Genomic DNA, 23,407 nt, shown 5'->3' with positions numbered 1-23,407 from the left:
CCACAAATGTGGGCCACTTTTTTGGGGGTGCCCTGGACCATTTTTGATCCCAATCAAACCATGGTCATAAATTAATGACTGGTCACAGCCCGAGGCTGAAGTGAGCCCCCCTGTCCTCCACGAGCTGGGCTCTCTTCCAGAGGCTAGGAGTGAAGCTTGCTTCCCGCTCAAAGAAACCAGGCAATGGGCCGGACCCCAAACGGGTCTCATGAGCCCTTTAAGAGGTTGACGCCGCTCTGCTATCAGCTGCAGCCCAGAAGCACGTGATTCAGTTTGTCAGGGTAGAGAACAGGTCTGCTTCGGGCTAGTTCACGCTGGTAATGATGACTCAGGTTGCATGTTAAAATTGTTCCTAAGTTTCCAGCCGGCTATGACTGTCGAAGAACCCCTGAACCTTCTGAGCTATGTCATCTCCAAGATCAAGGCCAGCTTCGGCCCCGGTGAGTTTCCTTGCTTCCTACTGCGCGGCCTGTGAGCAGCGTTGACCCATGCCCCCCCCCCCCCTCTTATTAAAGGAGTAGCTGGCAGGCGATGGGGCCTTTGACAAACCAGTGTTGTTACAGAGCCAGTCAAATGCGTGACTTCTTATCCCACACCCGCCCCGCCACCTTCCTTTCGAAGTCAGAAGCGTGTTGGGAACTGTCTAGATTTCGCTCGCCTTTTGTTAGCGGGGCCTGATTATTTCAAGTCGGGTGTGAATTGTTCGGCCGCTCCTGGCGTTTTACCTTGTTTCAAATTGCATTGTGGTTTTCCTTGGCGCGGCTTTACTTGTATAAGTACTAGAAAAAACAGAACTATTCTAAATATGCATTTTTGTTCCCGAGGCCATGGATGTTTAGTGTATTAATGTTAATGCATTTTCTTCATAACGTTGCCTAGTTGCAGAAAAATGTAATCCATTTTTTTTTTCGGAGTGGGACTCGGTGATTTTAGTTTGCCCAGATCTACGCGCGAGAAGCGCACAAGTTCAGGTTTATGTTTGGCACTGTGGGACTTGTAGTTTTCATTTTATAATGGTATCCACAGCAATACACATTACAGAGTGCATGGAAAAACCTGTACTGGAACGGGGAACCGTAACTTACTCTGAAACGTGGCGATTGGCAAATTTATTTGAATAAGTTAACTATTTGTGAATGAAAATACCAACAACTCTGAAGACGTATTAAGAACAACTGAATGCTATGCTATAAACATTCCTCTTCGCCCAAGCCTTCCCACACTAGCAGTCCGTCCCTCTCACTGTCCTATGGTTGCATCCCTAGCGCCAAGAAACCGCCTGGTAGTCGTGCGCTCTATAAATATTTTAATTAAAAAAAAAAAAAATATGAACAATTTATCTTTTAAAAATATCGCTTTCTGAAGGATCCGACTTTCATGTAAAGGTAGCACACCTGTAGACAGCGCTCGGCCAGCGCCCTTGAACAAAGACTGTAATATGGAGGAAATTAGGACGACTCCAACCACAAAGGGGCAAACCTGAGGTGTGGTTTACTGCTTCAGTCTATCTGGTGCAGGCCAGCATGCCATGGTGCGCTTGTACGCCGTACAAGGAGTCTTTCACAAATAACTCTATTGTGTCATCCCACACCAGCCCTGGCCTGGGGCTCTCCCCTGAAGATCACCGCATTTTATCAGCATATTATCCGCTCCTTTGCATAAGTAGACCTGTTTGACTGGATTACGGCTTGCCAAAGCAATTGCAGCAGAGACACCACCCTTGCAGAAGTCAGCTGAGCAGCAATTGCTGGAGTCTGGTGTACAGACCTGGAGCTCTTGAAGCAGGCATGCAGGACCTACAAGAGTTATCCAAACTCGTACAGAAAGTCTGTTTCCTCCCAGGGTCTAGGATGCCAAGATTGTGACTTACCTCAGTGAGGCTCCGCAGCCCTCCTCTGCCCGCAACAATATGCCCACGAGGCTGCCCATCACAGAACGAACAGGGAGGACATGGACTGAGCAAACGCAATATTGGGGAGAGATTGCTAAGTGTTATCGGGCAAGTAGCCCCTTAAAGACTAGAACTCGTCTCTTCACGAAACCTCAAGGGAAAGAGATGGTTGACGGGGTTTTGTGGACCAGCTCTCCATAAGAAGGAGTAGAGCCCCATGTCCACAGAAGCGGCCCGCATATTGTTGGTGCAGCTTGGGCCTGGGTGAGCTCCCCGCCCTCCACCCCAGTCCTTTGCAGCACTCTCCCCTCAGTTGCAGGACAATTCCCCAGGAGGTGAGGCGGTGCAGCCAAGCCAATCAACAAGGCCAACATTTAATGACCCCAATCTCCCCCCCCCCCATTGGAGGTCCACAGCTCAATCATTCCAGGCACAGCTCCATCACATTCTGCCCTCCCCTAGCTGTACCACGCAAGTCCTGCACCAGTTCAAGCAAGAAATCTGCAGCCCGTCAATTTCAACATCAAGGGAAAGACAGGGTGCCCCCATGCGAAGAAAGTCCCATTTTCCTCCTGAGGAACCATCAGAAAATCGAGGGACCAAATGCGGATGCAGGCAATATTCCATCAAATGCCTTTCCAAACATCAACAACTAGCCTATCGGGAAGGGCAAAAAAGGCTAAAGAGCAACCCAAAAAGCAACGCCTATTAAAAAGAACTTCAACAATGCATAAACCTTTCAAAACTTCAGAGGTGCAGGAGGGCACCAATCCAGTCAAACTCTTTCTGATCTTCGTACCTCAAATGAAGCCAAAAGCTCAGTTCTCAGCTTCGAACGATGCACTGCTCTCTGCTTCTATGATGGACTCACAGCTGGATATGTGCCCTTACCCGCTATAACTGGCAGTAAAAAATATCTCCAGTGGGGCTCCCAGGATCTCGTATAGAACACTAGACCCAAGGTACAAAAGCTGATTTAAGTTCCCCTGAAGTGATGTCAGATGGCCACCAGAAGGAACCTGCAACACATACCCGCCCACCCCCGCTGCCCTCCTTGTTTGGCAGGAGCTCACAGAGCACCCAGAGCCAGGCAGCGAGAGAGCTGCACTGTCCACAGAAGAACCATTGCCCGCTGAGTACTAACAGCCGGGAGTTGGCTAATGGGCCTTCACAGCAGCTCGAGTGCAACAACTTGATTTAAACCGATGACTCATCACACTCTGGTCTGACCAGCAGAGGTCCCTCTGAGGCCAATTCATAGGCCCTGCACCCCGCTCTTCAGCCCGCGAATGAGGAGGACGGTTGGATTTGCTCCAAATTATTATTCATCGCCTGACACATTCCAATGGACATCCTGAATAGAGGAAACCTATTACTGTTGTTTAGTCATGTGCCTGCATTAAGGGACATCACCTCAGAGGACCTAAAGTGGGTAAGATTTGATCTCCCTCTTTTAAACTCAGCTGGGGAAGTAACTAAGTCGAAATGGATGAGAGAGGCCCATAGATATGCAGTGTGAGCAGAAAAAGCAACCTTTGCAGAATAGGGTCCATCTATCCTTCTATCTTTCTATATATCTATCCAACAAATGTGTTGAAGGAAACAACTGGAGGAATTCGGGGCTGGACTTCGGATAAAGTGGGTTCATGAGCAATAACTATTGTCTGCATGCTCAACCAGAGGGAGGTGCACTCAGACATGCAGAAAGAAACTTGCAGCATGTGGGGGGAGCTGGCGCCCACTGCATCAGTGAAACTGGCAGAGGCTCTAGCCTCGTGAGAGGTCCTACTCACATGACCTTGAAACCAATTATGTCCCTATAAATACTTTTATGGAATGTGGCAGGCCTCAGGAGCATTAGGTGAAGTAGGGAAGCCTTGGCTACTTGGAAACAAATGATATCCTCGGTCTTCAGGATACCTGGGAGTTTGTCCCCTCACTCTGGCCAGGCTTTATGAAATTTCCACTCCCGCTTTATGATCAAGTATGTTCGGGTGCCTGTCTGGGGGCCAACCAACCCTCATCAAGCACGCAGCTGACCTAGATTCCGCCAAACTCCATATCAATAGTAATGTTACCTAAGATGTCCTCCTTAGAGGGTTGAAACTCAACTGTAAAACACTGGATCAGAGACTGGTCAACTGTTACATAAACGCTGTAAGTATAATATTCAAGCTGACGACATCCAGAAACCGTTGGACAGCTTAAAATTTCTCATCCGAGATAACCATGCCCATGAAAGAATAATATTGGGTGATTTTAATATCGGCCGTCTAGGAGGGTCACGGGATACCATCTCTCGTGATAGAGGGAGGCAAATAATATAGGAACTTATGCAATTGCTAAAGAAAAGAAACATTGATTTTCCCCCACCCCTCATCCACTCCCCCACCCAACCTGCAAAGGTCATTCAACCATTGACTGTCTTCCTCGCCGAACACCTGGCTAGGCAGTTGGCACACTTCGAAATTGCAGAAAGGTTGGAAAGTGATCAAAACGCTTTAAAATACACCGTCAATCTGCAGGTAAAACCCTCCATGGAGAGCACAACTGTGGGTACATCAAAAGGCGAAGAGAGAGTAAACTTAGTCAAAAGAATAAAATGGAGGCCGTAGTACTTTAAAGCTGTAATCGCTTGGCTAAGCAATGGAGTGCCTGTAACAAACACGATGCAGCAGGACTTGAATCTCACGTGGTGGTAGAAGATCGTAGCTGCCCTCAGATTCATCTTGAAGGGAGATGTAACCAGACCTTACCCGACAAAATTCAGTCAGACCGGGTGGCCAGGACTGCATTTATGACAAAGCCATCATCGCAAGAACATCCCTTTTGTAAAGCACAGCTGTTACATAAACAAACCCACAATAAACACTGCGGTAGAGGTAAAATACAAACTCTCAAGAAAATAATTTGGGAACACAAGGGGGCAAGGGATCAAAAGGAATGGCTCATCTGATGGAAGACCACAACCATGTGTGCTTCTGGGAGCATGGTGTCTCGGCAGCCCCTAGGTCCACCATGTTAAAATCTTATACACCTACAATTTGATACCCCCAGCGGTCACCAGCCAGTGGAGGGATATGGTAGGCAAACCTTTTTACCAGGCGAATCGGGGCATGCAGGATTTGAATACACAACGTCAAAGGAATCTTCCAGCTCAAGAGGAAGGATGGGGCCCCTTGTCCCAATAGCTTACCAGTGTCCCTGTTTAAATGTGCCCCAGACAAATGGGCAAAGATGTGGACCCCACTCTACAACAGTGCGTTTCAAACGGTGAAGGTTCCCGACATGTGGAGAACGAGCCATCCTATGCCCCCTAAAAACCAAGCATTTACAATGCAATGGTCTCGGCATTATTAAAGGTGTAGCTATTGGCATTGCTCATGACTTTTTTCTTAAATCATAAATAAATGGCATTGTCATTTACAATGCCAATAGCTTAATCGCTCGCAAATGCATGACCTATTGCATTTACGCCCACACAAAGCCACCCACACACACATACAGAGCCACCCACACAGTCATTCACATAGAGCCACCCTTTCACAGACAGACCCACCCACACATAGAGCCACCTACAAAAAAAGCTATCCACACAGCCACACACACACACAGAGCCACACAGCCACACACACACAGAGCCCCCCCCACACACACAGAGCCCCCCCCACACACACAGAGCCCCCCCCCACACACACAGAGCCCCCCCCACACACACACAGAGCCCCCCACACACACAGCCCCTCCCCCCCCACACACACAGAGCCCCCCCCCACACACACACACAGCCCCCCCCACACACACACAGAGGGTTCAGAGTGGGGAAAGAGGTGGTGTTTTCTTGCTGTGCTGAGAGATGGGATCAGCCCCGGGATTCTTAAGGGGGCTACCGAATTGCAGAGACAGTGGAATTTCGACAAAGTCAGAGTGGGAGAGGCATTTAGAAACAGAACTCTGTTCATAATCAAAGGCCGCATAAGAAATACAGAATAACATGTTATTCAATAAATAAAAAACAAACTGCAAATAAATCCAGCTGACTGAACTCTAAGCATCGACAGAGCGCTAATGATGTTTTGATTGGGAGGGTCAGCAACCCAGAGATATCTTAAGGTCGGAGACACTTCTGGAAAATCTCAGCCCAGCTGAATCAAACAAAAGGCGGAATCCGAGGAATCGTCCTGAACAACAGGCTGCACAACATCCTGTTCAGTCCTTGTATTCAGCCCGACTCGAAGCTCGTTAACCCCGTCACCCTGAGCTGGGAAGGGGGGCGCAGGAGAAACACTGCACTGACCAGAGTACCAACAACTTCTGCTCATGATAGGTGGGCAAGACACTGAACGGGAAACCCGAGTGGGTTCAGTGCACCGCCTCTGTCCGACCTACACATGAAAGCATGGCTGACATTCTACACAACGTTTGACTAAGACCAGTGGGTGTGGGAGTGTTGGTTGCAAACGGATTACTGGTCCGAAACCTCTCTGGGATGTTCAGTGAGGGGAATGCCCGCTCTGAAGCATGTGGTGCATCTGCAAGTCGTGAGTTCGAATCCTGGCGAGGCTGACTCAGCCTGCCATTCTCCTGAGTCGATTACTATTAAGCTGGTTAACAGTAACATATGATTTACAGCGTATAGAAAAAGGAAATTGTAGTTTTACATATCCATCAGTAGACGGACGGACGGTGGTGTTAGCTAACCCCTGACGCTGTCAACTTTTCAGATCTGGCGATGGAATGCAGACCGTGTACATATGTTAAAGGCTTGTGAAGACAGCTTTTGAACAAAAACCGGTTTACGGCCAGACCTGGGACCCTCCGGGGTTCGTGAGGGCAAGGTTCTAATTAGCGCTCTTGCAGCTGAAATAAGTAGTTTCTGGTAGTCCGATCAAGAAAGAATTAAGAGAGTTGTAGGCGGTGTCGTATTACAACAAATGTCTCTGTGGAAGGGTTTTGCAAATACACACCACATTAGTAGTCTATCCCAAGCCCTAAATATACGTCACTTCTGAAAATGGGAAACGTGGGGTATTCAATGCAGTGTACCGCCCCTTCGTGGTACTTTAATCAGGTCTCCCAGTGAGCGATTCTCACGAGACATACGAAAGGCTCCTCACAAGAGACAACCCAGCCGTCTTTCAGGAACGCTCACCAACTCTCCTAGTTCTCTGGAAAGCCAACTGTGCCCACGGCAGCATCCATGTTAATGAATAGAATTCACCAGCACAGCTACACGTTCAAGCCTCCATTCATACTATGCACACGCTAATTCAACCAACCTCAAAACACATTTAACCTGGTTTACACTGGAGTACAGAAAGTGCCTAGGTGGGTAGGAGCAGGCATGTGGACATGCCACCAACAGTGGGCCCGTTTTCACCGCAGCTGAAGGTCACTGCTCCAATCTGGTAGTCGGCAACTTCAAAGCAGTTTTCAGACCTGCAAAGCCGTTTTTTTTAGACCTCCCACCGAAGCAGACGCAATTGTTGATGGGACTTAAGACTAATAGCCCAACATCAATACACGCCTAGACGTGGTAAAGTTGTGCGAGTTGAAATAGTGGTGCTGGGACCAATGCACTTAGCTCTGCAGCAAACGGCAGAGTGATTATAAAACAGCATACTGCAGCCAACCATACACAGATAGGCCTGCCTTCTAGTTTCGTGCAGGCATCATGGTGATGAAGTACTTGCCACCCCTTCGTCTGCAGTGGCACTGCCTGTAGTAAAAACAGGAAACGTGCAATTGGCAGATAGGAGCACCCCATGCGCCATGAGCCTATGAAAGGACCACGTCCGCCTTGGCAGCTCAAAAGAGTGGTGGCGCTAGGGAACAAGCTTTTAATGTAACCAAGAGCAACACAGAACAGTTAGTGTTGCGGGCAACCGCAAAGGTCCTGTGAGACTATGGAGGAGTGTAACATTAGGATCGAAGATTCGCTGACCAGAACGGTCGCTCGCCCAATGATCAGCCTGTAGTAAGGAAATACATAAATAAATCCAGAAAAAATTATGTGGAATAAAGTCGAGTTTATTCAGCTCCAGGTGATGTTCCCAGGTCACTCACCTCCCACACTTTGTTCCTCTTGTCCCGCACTCCAGGATCGGCCGGCTCCCCCCCGGCGGCCCCCACGGGCGGTTTAAAAACGATCCCCTTGGGGGGGGTTCATGGTCCACCATCTGCAGCTGGAGGCTCCGGTGCTGGGGTCCATGGGGGGCTATCCTTGCCGCTTCTCCTCGCCCTCCCGCGGCGCCAGGGGGGCCGTCCTGAACTCCCGCTCTGACTCCTGCAGAGTGCTGGAAGTTCCTGCCGATGTGGAGACCCCTCCGAGGCACCTCCTGAAGTCAGCCGCTTCCCGTCGCTGCCTGCGGCTCCTGCCAGCGACGGGTGCCCCTTACAGCCCCCCTATGGGGGCTAACACACCCACAGCTCCTCGTGCAGTCCCACTCGGCGCTATCTTTGCTTTTCCTACAGCTCTTTCTAAAACCCTTGGCCGCTGTGCGTTTTCCCTGCAAGTCTTTCGGTTCCTACTGCCGGTGGATGCACACCGCCAGCCCCGCAGACCCCCGCAGCCCTCTGCCCGGAGGTGCTTGTGCGGGCGGCATCAGCCTCTGCTCCTGTCGGCCCATGATTCCCTTCCACCGAACCTGCCTGTCTTTGGGCGGCTGCCAGGGCTCGGGCCGGTGCGCAGAGCCCACCGGGGCTGGTATAGGAGGAGCCCGGGCTCCCCCCGCTAGCACAGAGCCCCCCGGGGGCTCACTGGATGGGTCAGCGGTGCAGACAGTCCGGCGGACGGGAGGGAGCCTGGATCCGATCCCTGGATCCGATCCTTGAGCGGCGGACGGGAGGGAGCCTGGATCCGATCCCTGCAGCGGCAGCATCCTTCTGCGCGGAGAACCGTGAGGGGGAGTGTGACCCTCGTGTGTCCTATCCGGCAGCAGTGTGTGTGCATGGAGGGTGGGACCTGCGGAGCAGCGGCAGTGTGGACTGCGAGGCTGTGCCTATGTGCTCGTGTTACCGATGGACGTATGCAGGCAGCAGCAACGCGGCATCTGTGCCCTGACCGCAGTGCCGGCCTGGGAGGGGTGGAGCGCGAGGCTACAGTGGCTCGCCTCGTGCGCGGTCACGGCGCCGGGACAGCAATGGCTCACCTTCACTGCGAGTTTCTTTGTGACATGCCTCATTGCGGGCAGTAAAAAAATGGCAGCCGCAAGCTTCCGAATTTTTCGGAATCGGGGGCGTGTTTTTGGGTTCTGGGTGACGTCACAGGGCTAAAGAACGAAAAAAACACGCCCCCGAATCCGAAAGAGACGGGGCTTTATTGGAGCGACTCCCTTCTCCTCCAATGGCTGGCCTCCGTTTAGGAAGCCAGCCAATGGAGGAGAATGGAGGAGAGAGGCGGGTTCAAAGCCCCTAACTCCAAAGCATTAATTCTTCGGGACTCCGCCCCTCACTGCTTCCGCAGTGAGAGCTACGATCCCTTGACCTAAAAAGGGGGATCCGCCAGTGCTTTCAAACAACCGATTGATTGCACTTCTAGATGCGAAGGCCAAAGTATACATACATACCATACTGGAGGCCTGGGCCACGAGCAATAGATCCAACTATTCTTTCAGTTTGGCTTTAGAGAAGGGGCATCAGCTGTGGACAACATCCTAGCATTATACTTCTTAAGGCATCAAGCTGCTAATCACAGCTGCCGGCCGCTATTTTGCTTCTTGGCCGATTACAGGGTTGATAGGTCAACCCTATGGAGGAAGCTGGACACATGGGGTATACCCACAAAGCTGCTAAATGTCATAATTTTGCTTTATTCAGAGACCTGGCTCTGAGTGACAATCAGCCCTTGCTTGGGCACCTGGAAAAAAAATGTACCCTAAAGCAGGGGTGTGTCTTGGCCCCCCTACTGTTCAATCTCTTCAATGCCGATCTTGGGAAATCCTGGAAGCCTGGCCCCCCTGAAGCTAGTATCCACCAAGATTCAAATAATAAAATACGCTCATGATACAGTGATTATGGATCGCTCAAGAACCGGTCTATAGTGGGCATTGAATTCCTTGGACTCATTCAATTCACCAAACCAGATACAAGTAAATCGTGAAAAAACAAAGGCTTATCTATGGAAGGTGTAAGAAAAAAAAATCTCCTAGTACCTTGGAAGCCAGAGCATCACCACAGCAAGGAAGTATAATAACCAGTCGCGGCTCACATGACTCGCGGGGGAGGAGGGGTTGCTCGGGGGTATGCGCGGGAAGGGGTTGCGCGGGGGTACTCGCAGGAGGGGGGAGGGTTTAAAAAATGACATAAGAAAAATGTAGCCGGTCCCGCGCCGCCTCCACTCCTGGCTGGTCCTGCATTTTCCTGCTCTTGAGGAACAGGAAGCAGGCATCCTCCCTCCCCTAAGACAATCATAACGCTGAAATGGTGACATTGTGATTGGTGCATACAGCGCCCAGCCCGACACCTGTAGGGAGGACATTTTCTCTATGAAGGTTGCGCAGCCTACATAGAGAAAATCTAGAATGCGCATGACTGGTTTGGTCGGCCTCAGAGTGCCGACCAAAGAGTCAAAGCCAATAGCATTGGGCAAGCCACTCCTCCCGAACCAACCAGGCATACCCGCCCGCCCACAACCTTGCATACCCTGCCCTCTGCTTTCTCGCAGCGCGAGAAGCAGAAACATAAAATACCATTTTATGTTTCTGCTTCTCGCGCTGGGAGAAAGCATTACGGCGATGCTCCTCCGCCCTAATGGAGGAGCCTCCCCTGATAATTACATTGGTGTGTGGATTAGCAAAAATAGTACCTCATTGGCACAGGTAAATGCATTCAGGAAAAAAGGTACTAGAGTTACATATGGCATTGGTCATTTGAACCAACTATTAAGGAGTGCATCAGCAGCCCCAATATTGAGAATAATGAAGGTGACATACTGGCATACCATCTAGAAGTGAGGAGGCGTTCTGCGACCGCCGACCGATTGTTTTGCCCTGCAATGCACCAAGTATTTTGTACAAACATCTAAATCTAATTTTGCAACGCACTATTTCCGTCCATATATTTTAACTCGTCATGTTTTATGTACAAAACGTTTCAATAATGAATTTGATTGCCCCAGCAGGAACAATACAATACAAAACTGGAACCAATAAATTACAAAGGATTAACTCTCCGATTATAATAACAACAAGCATTTACAATGCAATGGTCTCGGCAATATTATAGGTAGAGCTATTGGTATTTATCATTATTTTTTTATCTTTTTTGTATCCCTAAATAAATGGCATTGTCATTTCTATTGGCATTAGATTTTTTTTTGCATATGTGATACCTATTGCATTAGCAGAGAGAGAGTGAGGTAGTGAGAGAGAGTGGGGTAGATAGAGAGTGAGGTAGTGAAAGACAGAGTGAGGTAGTGAAAGAGTGAGGGAGAGGGATGTTGTGAGGTAGTGAGATATAAGCATAGAGTGATGTTGTGATGTAGAGAGATAGAGAGAGAGGTAGTGAAAGAGAGTGAAAGTGAGTTAGTGAGATAGAAAGAGTGAGGTAGTGAGATAGAGAGTGATTGAGGTAGTGAGTTAGAGAGAGAGAGTGAAGTTGTGAGCTAGAGAGTGAGGTAGCGATAGAGTGAGGTAGTGATGTTTTGAGAGAGAGAAGTTGTGAGATAGTGAGGTAGTGAGATAGATAGAGTGGAGTAGTGAGGTAGAGAGAGTTATGTAGTGAGAGAGAGGTAGATAGAGAGTGAGGTAGTGAAAGACAGAGTGAGGTAGTGAAAGATTAAGGTAGTGAGGGAGAGGGATGTTCTGAGGTAGTGAGATAGAAACAGTGAGTGGGTTTGTGAGGTAGTGAGAGAGAGTGAGGTAGTGAAAGTGAAAGTGACTTAGAGAGATATAAAGAGAGAGAGTGAGGTAGTGAAAGAGAGAGTGAAAGTGACTTAGAGAGATATAAAGAGAGAGAGTGAGGTAGTGAGAGAGAGAGAGAGAGTGAAGTTGTGAGGTAGTGAGATAGAGAGTGAGTTAGTGAGAGAGTGATGTAGTGAATTTTTGAGGGAGTGAGTTGTGATATAGTGAGGTAGTGATGGTGAGATAGAAATAGATAGAGTGAGGTAGTGAGATGGAGAGAGAGTGAGCTAGTGAGAGAGAGAGTAAAGTTGTGAGGTAGTGTGTTTAAGAGTGATGTGGAATGCATGCTAACAATAAGCAACAAACAAACATGCTACAAATACCTCCCACCCCAAGACCGGCACTTACCTCTCATGCCGCTGATCAGCACACATAAGTTGTCAGGAGAAACGAGAACAATCTATCCCAGGCTCATTAGCGCTCGTTCCACAGCCCATCATGGACCTGGCATAAAAGGCAACAGTTTCCTGATACACCACCAAACTCTCCAGGCACAAGAGAAACGAGAGCGGCGACCTCATTAGCGGGAGGGGGCGGGAAAAAGACACGGACAGCAGGAGGGGAGCACCCCTGGGAGTTGGAGAGCCCGCTTTGGCCTGTCTCCATCGAGAGAGTCTGCTGTCACTTGGGAGCAGGCCTTGGGTTAGAGGGATCCCTCAGAGGCTGCAGCGCCTTTTGTAAAGTGATCTCCTCCAAACACATTCCCAAAACCCCAAACAGGAGGTGAGGAAGGACCAGGGCACCACAGCGAACAGGCAAGGCCCAAGCTAGTTAATGGGGCTTTAAGGGGAAACAGAGGCCCGGACTGGGATTTGAAGTGCTGAAATCCGGATCACAGTTCACCAAAACAACCACTCGACTCGACTTTTAACATGCTGTCAAAAGCAGGGAGGGGCGACACCGGATCAAAAATACCAGAGAGCTTCAAAGAGCAAGCAAAAAATGGCATTCCAAAGACACCACAATTTTCTTCCATTTTATTATAAAATAACAAGGTTATTTTCCTCTGGGGATATCCAGGGCCCATATGGATGGGTTGGTGCGTTCTGAGCTTTTAACATCCTTTGAAGGTTATTCAATAATGAGTTACATATCTTCTCATTTAAAAAGCTTTTTTTTTTCTCTTTATGAAGTACTCCAATACTCACTAGAGCATTTTTTTGTTAAACATTTCAATTGAAGCCTCTGTCCATCCCTTCTTCCATTTCTTGGAATTTAGTGAACGATGTCATAAGAATAAATATCGCATCTTGCAATTTTCAGGTTAAGTTTAGTGTGCTATAAATTGTTTTGGGATAGTCCGAATGTTCATATTAGGTTTCTTGCTTTTGTCACCTCAGCATTTGAGGAATGAAAACAATAAGCGGGCATTTTGAACGGGTGACCTCAAACTACAAAAAAAGGATTGCATCACGTTCTACTGTCAAAAATATATTTCTGCGAAGGCCCTAATTACACCACGACTGCAATACCAGACACGAGGTTTTGTCTAAGACTACTAATATGCCTGTTTATATTATCAAAAATGTCAAGGTATATAGTTCGTCGTACATCATGAATAATTCGGGTGTTCAGAGGGAGAGGACATAAAGTCAAGGCAGTTAGAAAATGCTTAAATGCCCTAGTACATGAGTCACGATTATAGCAGTTCGGTCTGTCGCTAAGCAACGGAAGCAGTCTTATGTCTCTCCAGAAGAGCTCTTACAAGACTCATCAATAAAAAAAAGGCAAAAACTATTTACCAAACTCAAAAAAGAAATACGTTGAATTACTCTGATCTGACCTGTTGTTGTAGGACCATAGATTAGAATCTATATTAGGAAATTTAACTTGTTTGTCGGGATTATTAGAACTGCTAACATCACCCAAACCAATAGTACCCATTTTAACTTCAGAAGGACGAAACCAAATTGTCACTAATCATACCTGTGACCAGCATAGACCTCGGCAGTAGGTGCATTAACCCACAAAGCTATCTTACTATTATTAGAACCCAAAACCTTCTGTTGACACACAATCTTCTGTAGCAGCCATCATAACCAACTGCGTTATATTGGGATTGAAACTTGTGATTGGCAGTTTAAAGCGCAGGTCTCAGGTTGTTCCATGTCAGATCGTCTATTTTATGGTACCATTTTTAGGTCTCGCCTGTCGATGCGCATGCGCATCGAGCAAGCGAGACTATAGGGGCTCATCGACTCTTTATCTAACTTGCAAGGAATCGTGGCGATTCCTTGCAGTGCCCGTGACTTTTAAGCTCAATGCGCATGTGCATTGAGCTTAAAAGCGCGTGCACAGCCGCCCGCATTCCTCCGACACCTTTGAAGTGAAGCTTAGCTTCACTTCAAAGGCCCGGCTTCTTCACACCCACATGCCGCTCTGCCCCGCTCCGCCCCCTCCCCTCAGTCAGCACTGCAGAGAAAGCCGCCTCACGCTTTGAAGCCTGTGCATCGGCCATTATCTTTCGCCTTCCTTCTCGCTCACTTAAAATGGCTTTCCAGTCACCACGGGTGGCGGCAACACGAAGCGCAAGTCTTTTGTTGCTTCGAACAAGATATGCAAGTAGCCAGCCTGAACGCCTCACCCCGGATTCCTCTGTTTGTACACGCTTGATATATTTTATTCCTGCAGTATTTGTTAGGCTTCGGTGGGAGAAATGACACTCATTTCGCGTACACAAATGTTTTTTTGAATCTGAGCATATTTATACAGAAGCCCTTGTGTTGTATGGAAATGAGATTAAACGTGTATTACCACCTCCGAACCTTATTGTTTTTATTATTTTCTATTTGCCTCGTACAACGCATTTTGCACCTTCAATACAAGAACTATCGCATATGGCTACACGTCTAGGCAGGAGGAGTACATGATTTCGAGAATGCCCTATTAAACTGCATTATTTTGGCGTATACCATAAAATCGGTGCAACTCCCACGGTCTGACTACCAGTTACAGTCCCCAGGGGGTTATTTCTCCATAAGACCCTAGTACTGTTCGTGGTCTTTGCAGTTGTGTCGCACGTGCATTCGGCTTCTGTGTACGACTCCGGCCTCAGTCTCTACCTGGGGGAGGGGGTGGGCTGGGCAGCTCGGTTCTCCTGCCTGTGAGCGTCGCACGCACTATGCTTGTCGCAGCTCTACACAATGCTTGTCGCAGCTCTACACATTTCACGCACCGGGCGCCACGTGTTTGAGTATATCTCACGCACCCTGAATCTCGTACAGGCATGGTACCGGTGTTCACCTCACACACTTTGTTTTTGAGAGTCACACACAACACGCTTATGTTTCCGAGTATCTCACACTATTCCTGCGTCTGTGAGCATCTTCCATGTTATTTTTTTCATTTATTTTATTTAATGCGATTTTATATAGCGCGAATATTATCCAAGGTGTCAGAGCGCTTTACAGGGGCATCACAGGCACACACCAGGCGTCTCGAGAGCGTCAGACTCGCCCATACTCGGCGTCTATCTCACACCCGTGTGTGTGAGCCTCTCGCGCTCTGAGCGGTTCACACGCACTGTACACGCTCGTATTCACACCAGGGTTACCCTGTGTGGTAAAATCACACACAGGGCTCGTTTGTTGGCACCTCACACCAGTTTCCCATGTTAAACGATCTTTTCCCACCTCACACTTCTGTGTTTCTATTCCTTCTCCACCTTCCCGTGTGTGAGGAGCCCCACGCATTACATACAAAATGCTTCATGTGTTTGTCTCCCACATACTTGAGTTTGTTGTGCTTGTGTTGTGAGCATCTCATGCACTGCTCTTTTGTGACCTCTTGCGGTGTACTCGCTTGGAAATGTTTCTCACAGTTTTCAAGTATCTCCCTCGGGCTCTCGTGCTGTGTTCATCGCAAACACCACACTTCTGAGTACCACCCACACACAGCCACCTCGTTCTGTATATCGAACTATGCTCATCATTGTGCATTTCCCGCTCCACATCAGGGCTTCTCGCGCGTGTACCTGTATCTCACACACGCCCGCGCATCCTAGCATCTGGCATGCTGCAAGCTTTTCATATTTGTAAGGTTCTCGCACCGTGCGTCTCCTTTTGCACCTCACTATGATACAGGCGTGAGGCGTCTCATAACTCACTCACACTCACTCACACTCAGTCACTCTCACTCACACTCAGTCACCCTCACTCACCCTCACTCACCCTCAACCCCTCACTCACCCTCACTCATCCTCACTCACCCTCAACACCTCACCCTCACCCTCACCCACCCTCAACCCCTCACCCTAACTCACAATAACCCTCCCTCACCCTCACCCTCACTCACTCTCACTCACCCTCAACACCTCACTCACCCTCAACACCTCACTCACACTCAACTCCTCACTCACCCCCACCCTCACTCACCCTCAACACCTCACCCTCACACAGTGCAATAGGTCTCACAGGATTTTTAGTTAAAGCTTTTACAAATGTTTATTGCTTTTTTGATTTGTAATTCTTTAGCATTGGCTACAAAAAATAAAAATGCAAAAGATTTACAACAAAAAACCCATAAACAATTCTAAATGCACTAACTCTAATGCTGCGAGACCTATTGCATTTCCAATGCTTGTTAAAGGAGTTGTATAGTGCTTTTGAAATCTGGTCACTCTTTCTTGATGGTTTTAGTATTTTCTCATTGACCTGAGACATGGTGGTCTGGTGCGATTGGGCTCAATACACAAAGAGTTTCTGAACTCTACAATGTACCTAAATGCCTGCATCTGGAGTAGGTTTATACACTTTTTTTTTTTTATTCACCCAATATTCGAAGAAAAGCTGAGACAGTTACAATTTCCTATGCATAGTTCTGGAGGTATTTTGTGAATTCTTAATTAAAAAGCAGTAGCAGTTCCACATGTGCAAATATACATGTATGTACCAGGTGTACATTCAAACTACCTTCAAAGATTAGAGGTGCTTCTGTCATGGCGAAGGCTACCGTAACCGGGTTCCACAGGCTGAAACGCATCCATGCCAAGGTCACACTGAATGTGCATGGGCTCCGTGAATTAGTTCATTTAATTATTGGTATATATTATGAATTAATTACATCAAGACAAATCTTCTGCAGTACTGCAACTTACATAATCATTAAGTCAGTAATAGCCTTACGTGGAGACCTATCCAGTATGTGCACGGTTGCATATATGACCACAATGGACCTTTGTTTTTAAAAATGCACATGCACATCACAGATGCTCATTATCTTCAGCTACAATACATGGACATTTTAGAAATAGATTGTTCTACTCTATCGTTATGTACAGTTATAGGTGACTGGCTCAGTTGGCCTTTCAGAAACAGCTGCCACCAGGACGCTTCCTGTGGGACTATCCAGCCCTGAGGTCAGCATTTACATGACTCTTTCCATTCTGTTACTGATGAAGCAGGACAGAGGCCTCACCACTTCCCGCTGATGTGTCTCCTGATGAAGAGGTGGCGAGATCAGTTTTCATCAATCAATCAATCAATGACACTTGTAGAGCGCGCTACATACCCGTAGGGTCTCAAGGCGCTGGGGGGGGGGGGTGCCGCTACTGCTCGAACAGCCAGGTCTTCAGCTTCCTCCTGAAGGAGAGGTGGTCTTGGGTCAGGCGCAGGTCGGTCGGGAGGGAGTTCCAGGTCTTGGCAGCCAGGTAGGAGAAGGACCTTCCTCCTGTAGTCGCTCTTCGGATGCGGGGGACGGCGGCGAGGGCGTGGTTGGCTGATCGAAGGTGGCGTTTGGGAGCGTAGAAGTTGACTCGGCTGTTGAGGTAGCTCGGGCCTTGGTCGTGTAGGGCTTTGTGTGCGTGGGTGAGGAGGCGGAAGGTGATTCTTTTGCTGACGGGGAGCCAGTGAAGGTCTCTGAGATGTCCGGAGATGTGACTGGTTCGTGGGATGTCGAGGATGAGTCTGGCTGAGGCGTTCTGGATCCGCTGGAGTCTCTTCTGGAGCTTGGCGGTGGTACCGGCGTAGAGGGCGTTGCCGTAGTCCAGTCGGCTGGTGACGAGGGCCTGGGTGACGGTCCTCCTGGTCTCGGTGGGGATCCACCAGAAGATCTTCCGTAGCATGCGTAGGGTGTTGAAGCACGTTTCATCTGTAATGCCTTCGCCCTGCCTGTATGTAGCAGGTGAGCTTGAACAGACCTTTGAACGACACAGCAATGACAACACAAACGGCTTCCCATTACAGGTGCAAAAACATGACACTATTCCACAGTGGGGCTTTCTTCCACTCTACACAAAGGACACTTGATACCAGCAGCAGACGTTAAAAACAATACGCTACGCAATAAGTTACTCTCATTACATTACAAGCACACCCAACAGACCATGCCTCGCCATCCCTGATTTAGTTAAATGAATTAGTTGTAATACAGCGTGGAAACAGAAGGGTACCTTTCTACGCAGCAGAAAGGGAGATCAGTTTGTTAAGAAATGTGGCACCAACGGCCCCTCAGCAGTCAGGGGTGTCCTTGACTGAGATACAGCACTCTCAAAGACAAGGGGAGGGGGGGCAGCCCCCAGCAATAACCGGCAATGATCGACCCTGAGAGCAAGAGTGGGCCCTCACTGAAGAGACAGCCTCGGATGCAGCAACAAACACATGCCAGCTCGCCGGGGAAACCATGCATCCCTCATCTCACACACACACACACATGCATGCATCCCTCCCCACACACATGCACACACAACCCTTCACGTCACTCCCTGCAGCCTACGCTCCCCCGGTCAAGTGCCCCGGTCAACATCACTGAGAGATGCCACCCCCGTACCCCCCAACAAACTCTTACCTCAGGGCCGGGGGCAGCTCCAGGGCCGGAGACACCAGCATGGGGAAAGAGATACATTAGAGGGTGGGGAGTGAGAAGGACCGAAGCCCCTCAGGATAGAAGGAGAGTGGAACGAGAAGGGGTCTTAAGTAGAGATGACAGGGGTGGAAACGCTTGAAAGAAGAGGGGGCCCGTTAGCAGTTAGTTTCCTCGAACATCAGCCGGGGAGGATGGGTGCAGGGGCTGATGGGCACCGCTCGTGTCTGATGAGGGGGCGCGCAGACGGGGGGGTGCACAGAGCCCCTGATGAGCTCGGCACCGGAGGAAGAGCGGGGGGTGGGGCAGAGTGCAGATGGACGGCGCTCCTCAGGGTGAGTTGCAGAGTTTGGATGCACCACTCTTCCCGGTGTGGGGCTGACGGAGGTCTCCTGCGCAGCTCGGTCCGTCACGCGCCAGGTAAGCTGCATGCGGGGATCGGGGCTCTTTTTACACAGGAGAACCCCCGCTGGTGCTGATCTCTGCCCTGGTCCGCTCCTGAGACCGGAGCTGCGCAGCGCTGCCCGCGAGCTAAAGAACAGCTTCCTCCCGCCTGGGGGAAGCGGAAATGGAGCCCACGAGGCTCTTCTTTGTCCCAGCCGGCCCCGCCCACCGTCAGGCACGGGCGCCGGCTCCTCTCTCCCTCTCTTCTTGCGCTGCAAGGCGGGGTGGCACGAGAATTGGCACAAGTGCGACGTGGGCAGCCGCGATGAACGGAAAGCGCTAGAACAAACGAGAAATGATGATCCTCACCGGCAGACGATAAAAAAAAAAAAATGACGGCCTAAAGCTCCGAAAGATTTCGGATTCGGGGGCGTGTTTTGCTGTCCTGAGTGACGGACGACGTCACGAGCTAAAGAACAGCAAAACTTACACGCCCCTGAATCCGAAAGAGACGGGGCTAAATCGGAGTGACGGCTCTCTCCTCCAATGGCTGGCCTCCGTTTAGGAAGCCAGCCAATGGAGGACAGACAGGGCAGGGAGGCGGGTTCTACAGCCCTACTAAGAAGCATTAATTCTCCGACCCCAGACTGCGCAAGCGCAGCCTTTTAGGTCCTCGACCTAAAAACCGGGCAAAATCGTAACTGCATAGTTCGGTTAAACCCCTGTATTCAATTTAACGACAACCATATGCTACGAACTGCCCCTTCTCCTGCAAGGGGTACCACTGACAAGGGCATCATAGGAAACGTGATTCAAAAAACAAAAAAATTTGTCTCTGCAAACCAGTCTGACTACATAGTTCCATGCTCGCAAGACCCGTCAATTACCCCAATTGCAGAATTAGAACCCATCCTGACTTTCACTCCCGAATACGAGTCAAAGGGCCGGCACGATATCTTAAATAGAGGAAATTTGTTAAGACTATTTAGTCTTGTACCCGAGTTGAGAGGAATATCTTCGCAAGACCTAGTCTCAGTTGAGTTCGGTCCAAAAATTGATGACCCAAATATCGAAGTCTCTGTGACCACCTGGGCTTCCAAGGAGATAGCAGTAAAGATCTTCGAAAATAAACTCCCATTCGAACACTGGGGCATAACCATCATGCAACATATGCGCCCGAGATACCCTTTCCCGCTTGTAAAAAGTATACAGAACATAAACAGAGAGGAGCCATCTAACTGCAGACAGATCTCATGTCACCAGGGTGCCCGTTCGGCCACAGTAGCCCAAGAAGTGGGTGGACTCGACTTACATCTAACGCATCCTCATATCGGCGAGACCCCCACACAGGATTGGTCATGGATCCCGTCAACCCTTAACCAAAAGTACTCCTAAAAAAATATGAACTACCTCAACGTATATGGGGCAAATTTACATCTAAGGATAGGGTTAATATGTCTAAAATAGGCATCTGCAGTTGGAATATTCACGGGTTCAGCAGTATGGACCAAGACAGTGAGACACAACTTTTCTTCCATAAATACGACATCCTTTTATTGCAAGAGACTTGGAACCTAATACACCCCGCCATTCCTGGCTTCACCGAGCACCATATCCTTGCCGAGAGAAAGTCCAAGTTTGGCCATCCGAGTGGAGTGGAGGACTATCCACATATATCTCGCAGAGATTAAATTGGGAGTCGGAATCACAGGACGTGGGATTAAACTGGGGTCAGGTAACCAAGATCTCCATAAAATCTCGACTCCAACTGCTATTAATAAATATTTACATTCATCCTGATAAACAAAAAAAAAAAGAGAAACTGGCCCTCCTTATCACTCTCATAAAAACACTTCAGAAATCAAACTCTCAAAGTTTGTTGATACTATCAGGCGACTTCAACTCTAATTTAAATTATGAAGACCTAAACACACATACCCAAGGCAAAAATCTCGGGGAAAGCTTAATCCATCAACCTTAAAGCAACTGTCAACGCTGGGGTTAACAATTTTAAAACCCGCAACAACTGGTGCAATTTTAGCACCACCAACGTATTTGAGTGGCAAGTCCTCGTCAACCATTGACTTTACTTTAATTAGTAATAGCCTGCTTGACTCAGTAGCAGACTACACAACACGATCTGAAAGCAATCACTTTCCACAAATTACTTGGATCAACATAGGGGTGTTGGAGTCTGCCCAGTTGACTGTCCTCTCTGAACAGTCAGAGAAGTTTAACTTACGAAAATTGCGTTGGAGGGGGAGTGGAACGAAAGCCATCTATGAAACCGCAAGCAATTTCTTTTCTCAATATGAAAATGATCAAAACGAAGACTTGGTTTCAATCTGGATAAAATTGTTAGAAAAATTGTCTCTCAAACCCTCGGTTCTAACTGCGCCGTATAAAGGCCCACTAGTCCCACGGGAACCCTGGTTTAATACCAAACTAAGGCAGGAAAAGAGAAAAATAGCCCAGGCACAACGGATGGCACTAAGGAACAACACTCTGGCCTCTGCATCAAACTACCTTCTTGTTAAGAGCATGAGAAACAACTACCGCAAAATGTTGTGGAAAGCCAAGACAGATTATAAGGAAGAGATGTGGGCAAAACTGCTAACAGCCAGCAAAAAGCGAAATTCAAGGGACTTCTAGGGCATTGTAAATAAACTAAACACTGAGGACCTAACAACTCAGGACCCAGGCATTAGTAAACAAACCTGGGAATCACACGTAAAAAATCTCTATCGTAAAAGGGAACCTTCAGTCTCAGAAAATCAGCACCGCTCTACCACAACAACAATATTAAGCTACTTCAAAGGACCGACAGATAACCTATCAACCCATCCCGACATAGAAAGGTTCAACAATCTGGGGATTGAGCTGGAATTGTTTTCCTGCGACAGAGTTAAAAGGTGCATTAACCATCTTAAATCCGAAGGCGCTCCAGGGCCCAATGGCATCCCCAACGCAGTATACAAACATAACGCTGAGTTTTGGGCACTCCATCTTTCTGCCTTGTTTAATCAAGTCTTTGCCTGCAAGAAGCAGCCACCATCGTGGAATGGTAACATCATCCACCCAATCTTCAAGAAGGGTGACAGGAGTACTCCACTGAATTATCGGCTGATATCTTTAATTGATGTGGAAGCTAAATTATATGCTTCTTGTATTTTGGAGGAGATCCAGGAATGGGTAAATACCAACAACCTTATTCCAAGCTACCAGACAGGCTTCAGAAAAGGGACAGGGACTATAACAAATCTCACAGCCCTAGCCCTCTTGATGGAAAGAGCCAAAACGAACAACAAACGGTTATATGGCTGCTTCATTGACATTAAAGCGGCTTTTGACCGAGTCAGTAGGGGGAGGCTTTGGGAAAAACTCAACGAGTGGGGGCTACCAAAAAATGTCCTCCACGCTGTCAAGCTCCTTTATACAGATACCTGGGCAAGGGTCAAACAAGGGCACGGTTCAAGCCTTACGTCCATAATTCCAACGGAGGATGGACTGAAACAGGGCTGCGTCCTGGCCCCATGTTTCTTTAACTTATACCTGGCCGACCAAGGAAAAAAACTCAGCCAAATTGTAAGTCACGCTCCGAAGCTTGGTAACACCCCAGTGCCTATCATCCAGTTTGCCGATGGTATTGTTCTTTTAAGCGGAACCCCAATTGGACTGCAAAGGCTGATAAATGCCCTATTTCTCTATTTGAATGAAGAACATCTAGAATTAAATAGAGAAAAGACAAAAGTATTACGTCTTATAGAGCGAAAGCCCATTAAATTTAGCTGGACATTTAACCATCTAGCCATTGGGGTACAGCCACATTATCGGTATTTGGGGGTCACCATAGCCAACGACAACTCAAAAAAAGAGCAGTCTGCAGTGTTAAAAGCCAAATCCCAGACGCAAATTTTCGGATATAGGCGACTACTTCAAAAATTGGGTGGTCCAAACTACACTCATCTTTTAAAAGTTTTGGCCGCTCAGATTTTACCTACATTATCGTATGGTCTTGTTACATGGCTTGGAGGGGAGGCCGGTTTATTAAACACCTTACAAACTAAAATCTATAAAGTTGTATTTAAAGTACCGAAATGCGCCTCGCCAGCCCAGGTGCGATTAGAATTTGGCCTTCAAATCAAATTTTTAGGTCCAAGTCAAGGTTTGTTAAATTCTGCCACAAACTCCACGCTGCTGTACCAGGCTCTTTAAATCACCTCTGTTGGCAGGAAATCAATTTTGACTCCACCCAGCCCTGGGCCACCCATCTGCAGACTTGCCTTTCAGACCTTGGATTGCTTGAAGCTTGGTGTAAAAAAAGTGATCAGGCTACTTTCTGCAAAATTGCAAATTCAAATGCCAAAATAAAGTCATTATTGGAAGACCAACAAACATTGACCAACCGACGTCATGCCTGGACAGTCATTTC

General features: G+C 48.3%; 1 protein-coding gene across 1 annotated transcript in view; it reads left to right on the top strand.

Annotated features, from left to right (window-relative positions):
- Nucleotides 1–244: 244 nt before the first annotated feature.
- The window catches only part of LOC144823116 (melanoregulin-like), a 280,535-nt gene continuing 257,372 nt past the window's right edge, over nucleotides 245–23,407 (top strand). Inside the window, exon 1 of the mRNA XM_078681308.1 lies at nucleotides 245–440. Within this exon, the coding sequence (XP_078537434.1) occupies nucleotides 338–440 (103 nt within the window). The 5' untranslated portion in view covers nucleotides 245–337. The remainder of the gene's footprint in view (nucleotides 441–23,407) is intronic.

Source organism: Lissotriton helveticus, chromosome 3_1 (assembly GCF_964261635.1).
Source record: "Lissotriton helveticus chromosome 3_1, aLisHel1.1, whole genome shotgun sequence".
Classification (NCBI taxonomy): domain Eukaryota; kingdom Metazoa; phylum Chordata; class Amphibia; order Caudata; family Salamandridae; genus Lissotriton; species Lissotriton helveticus.
This window is presented reverse-complemented; position numbering and strand designations above follow the sequence as displayed.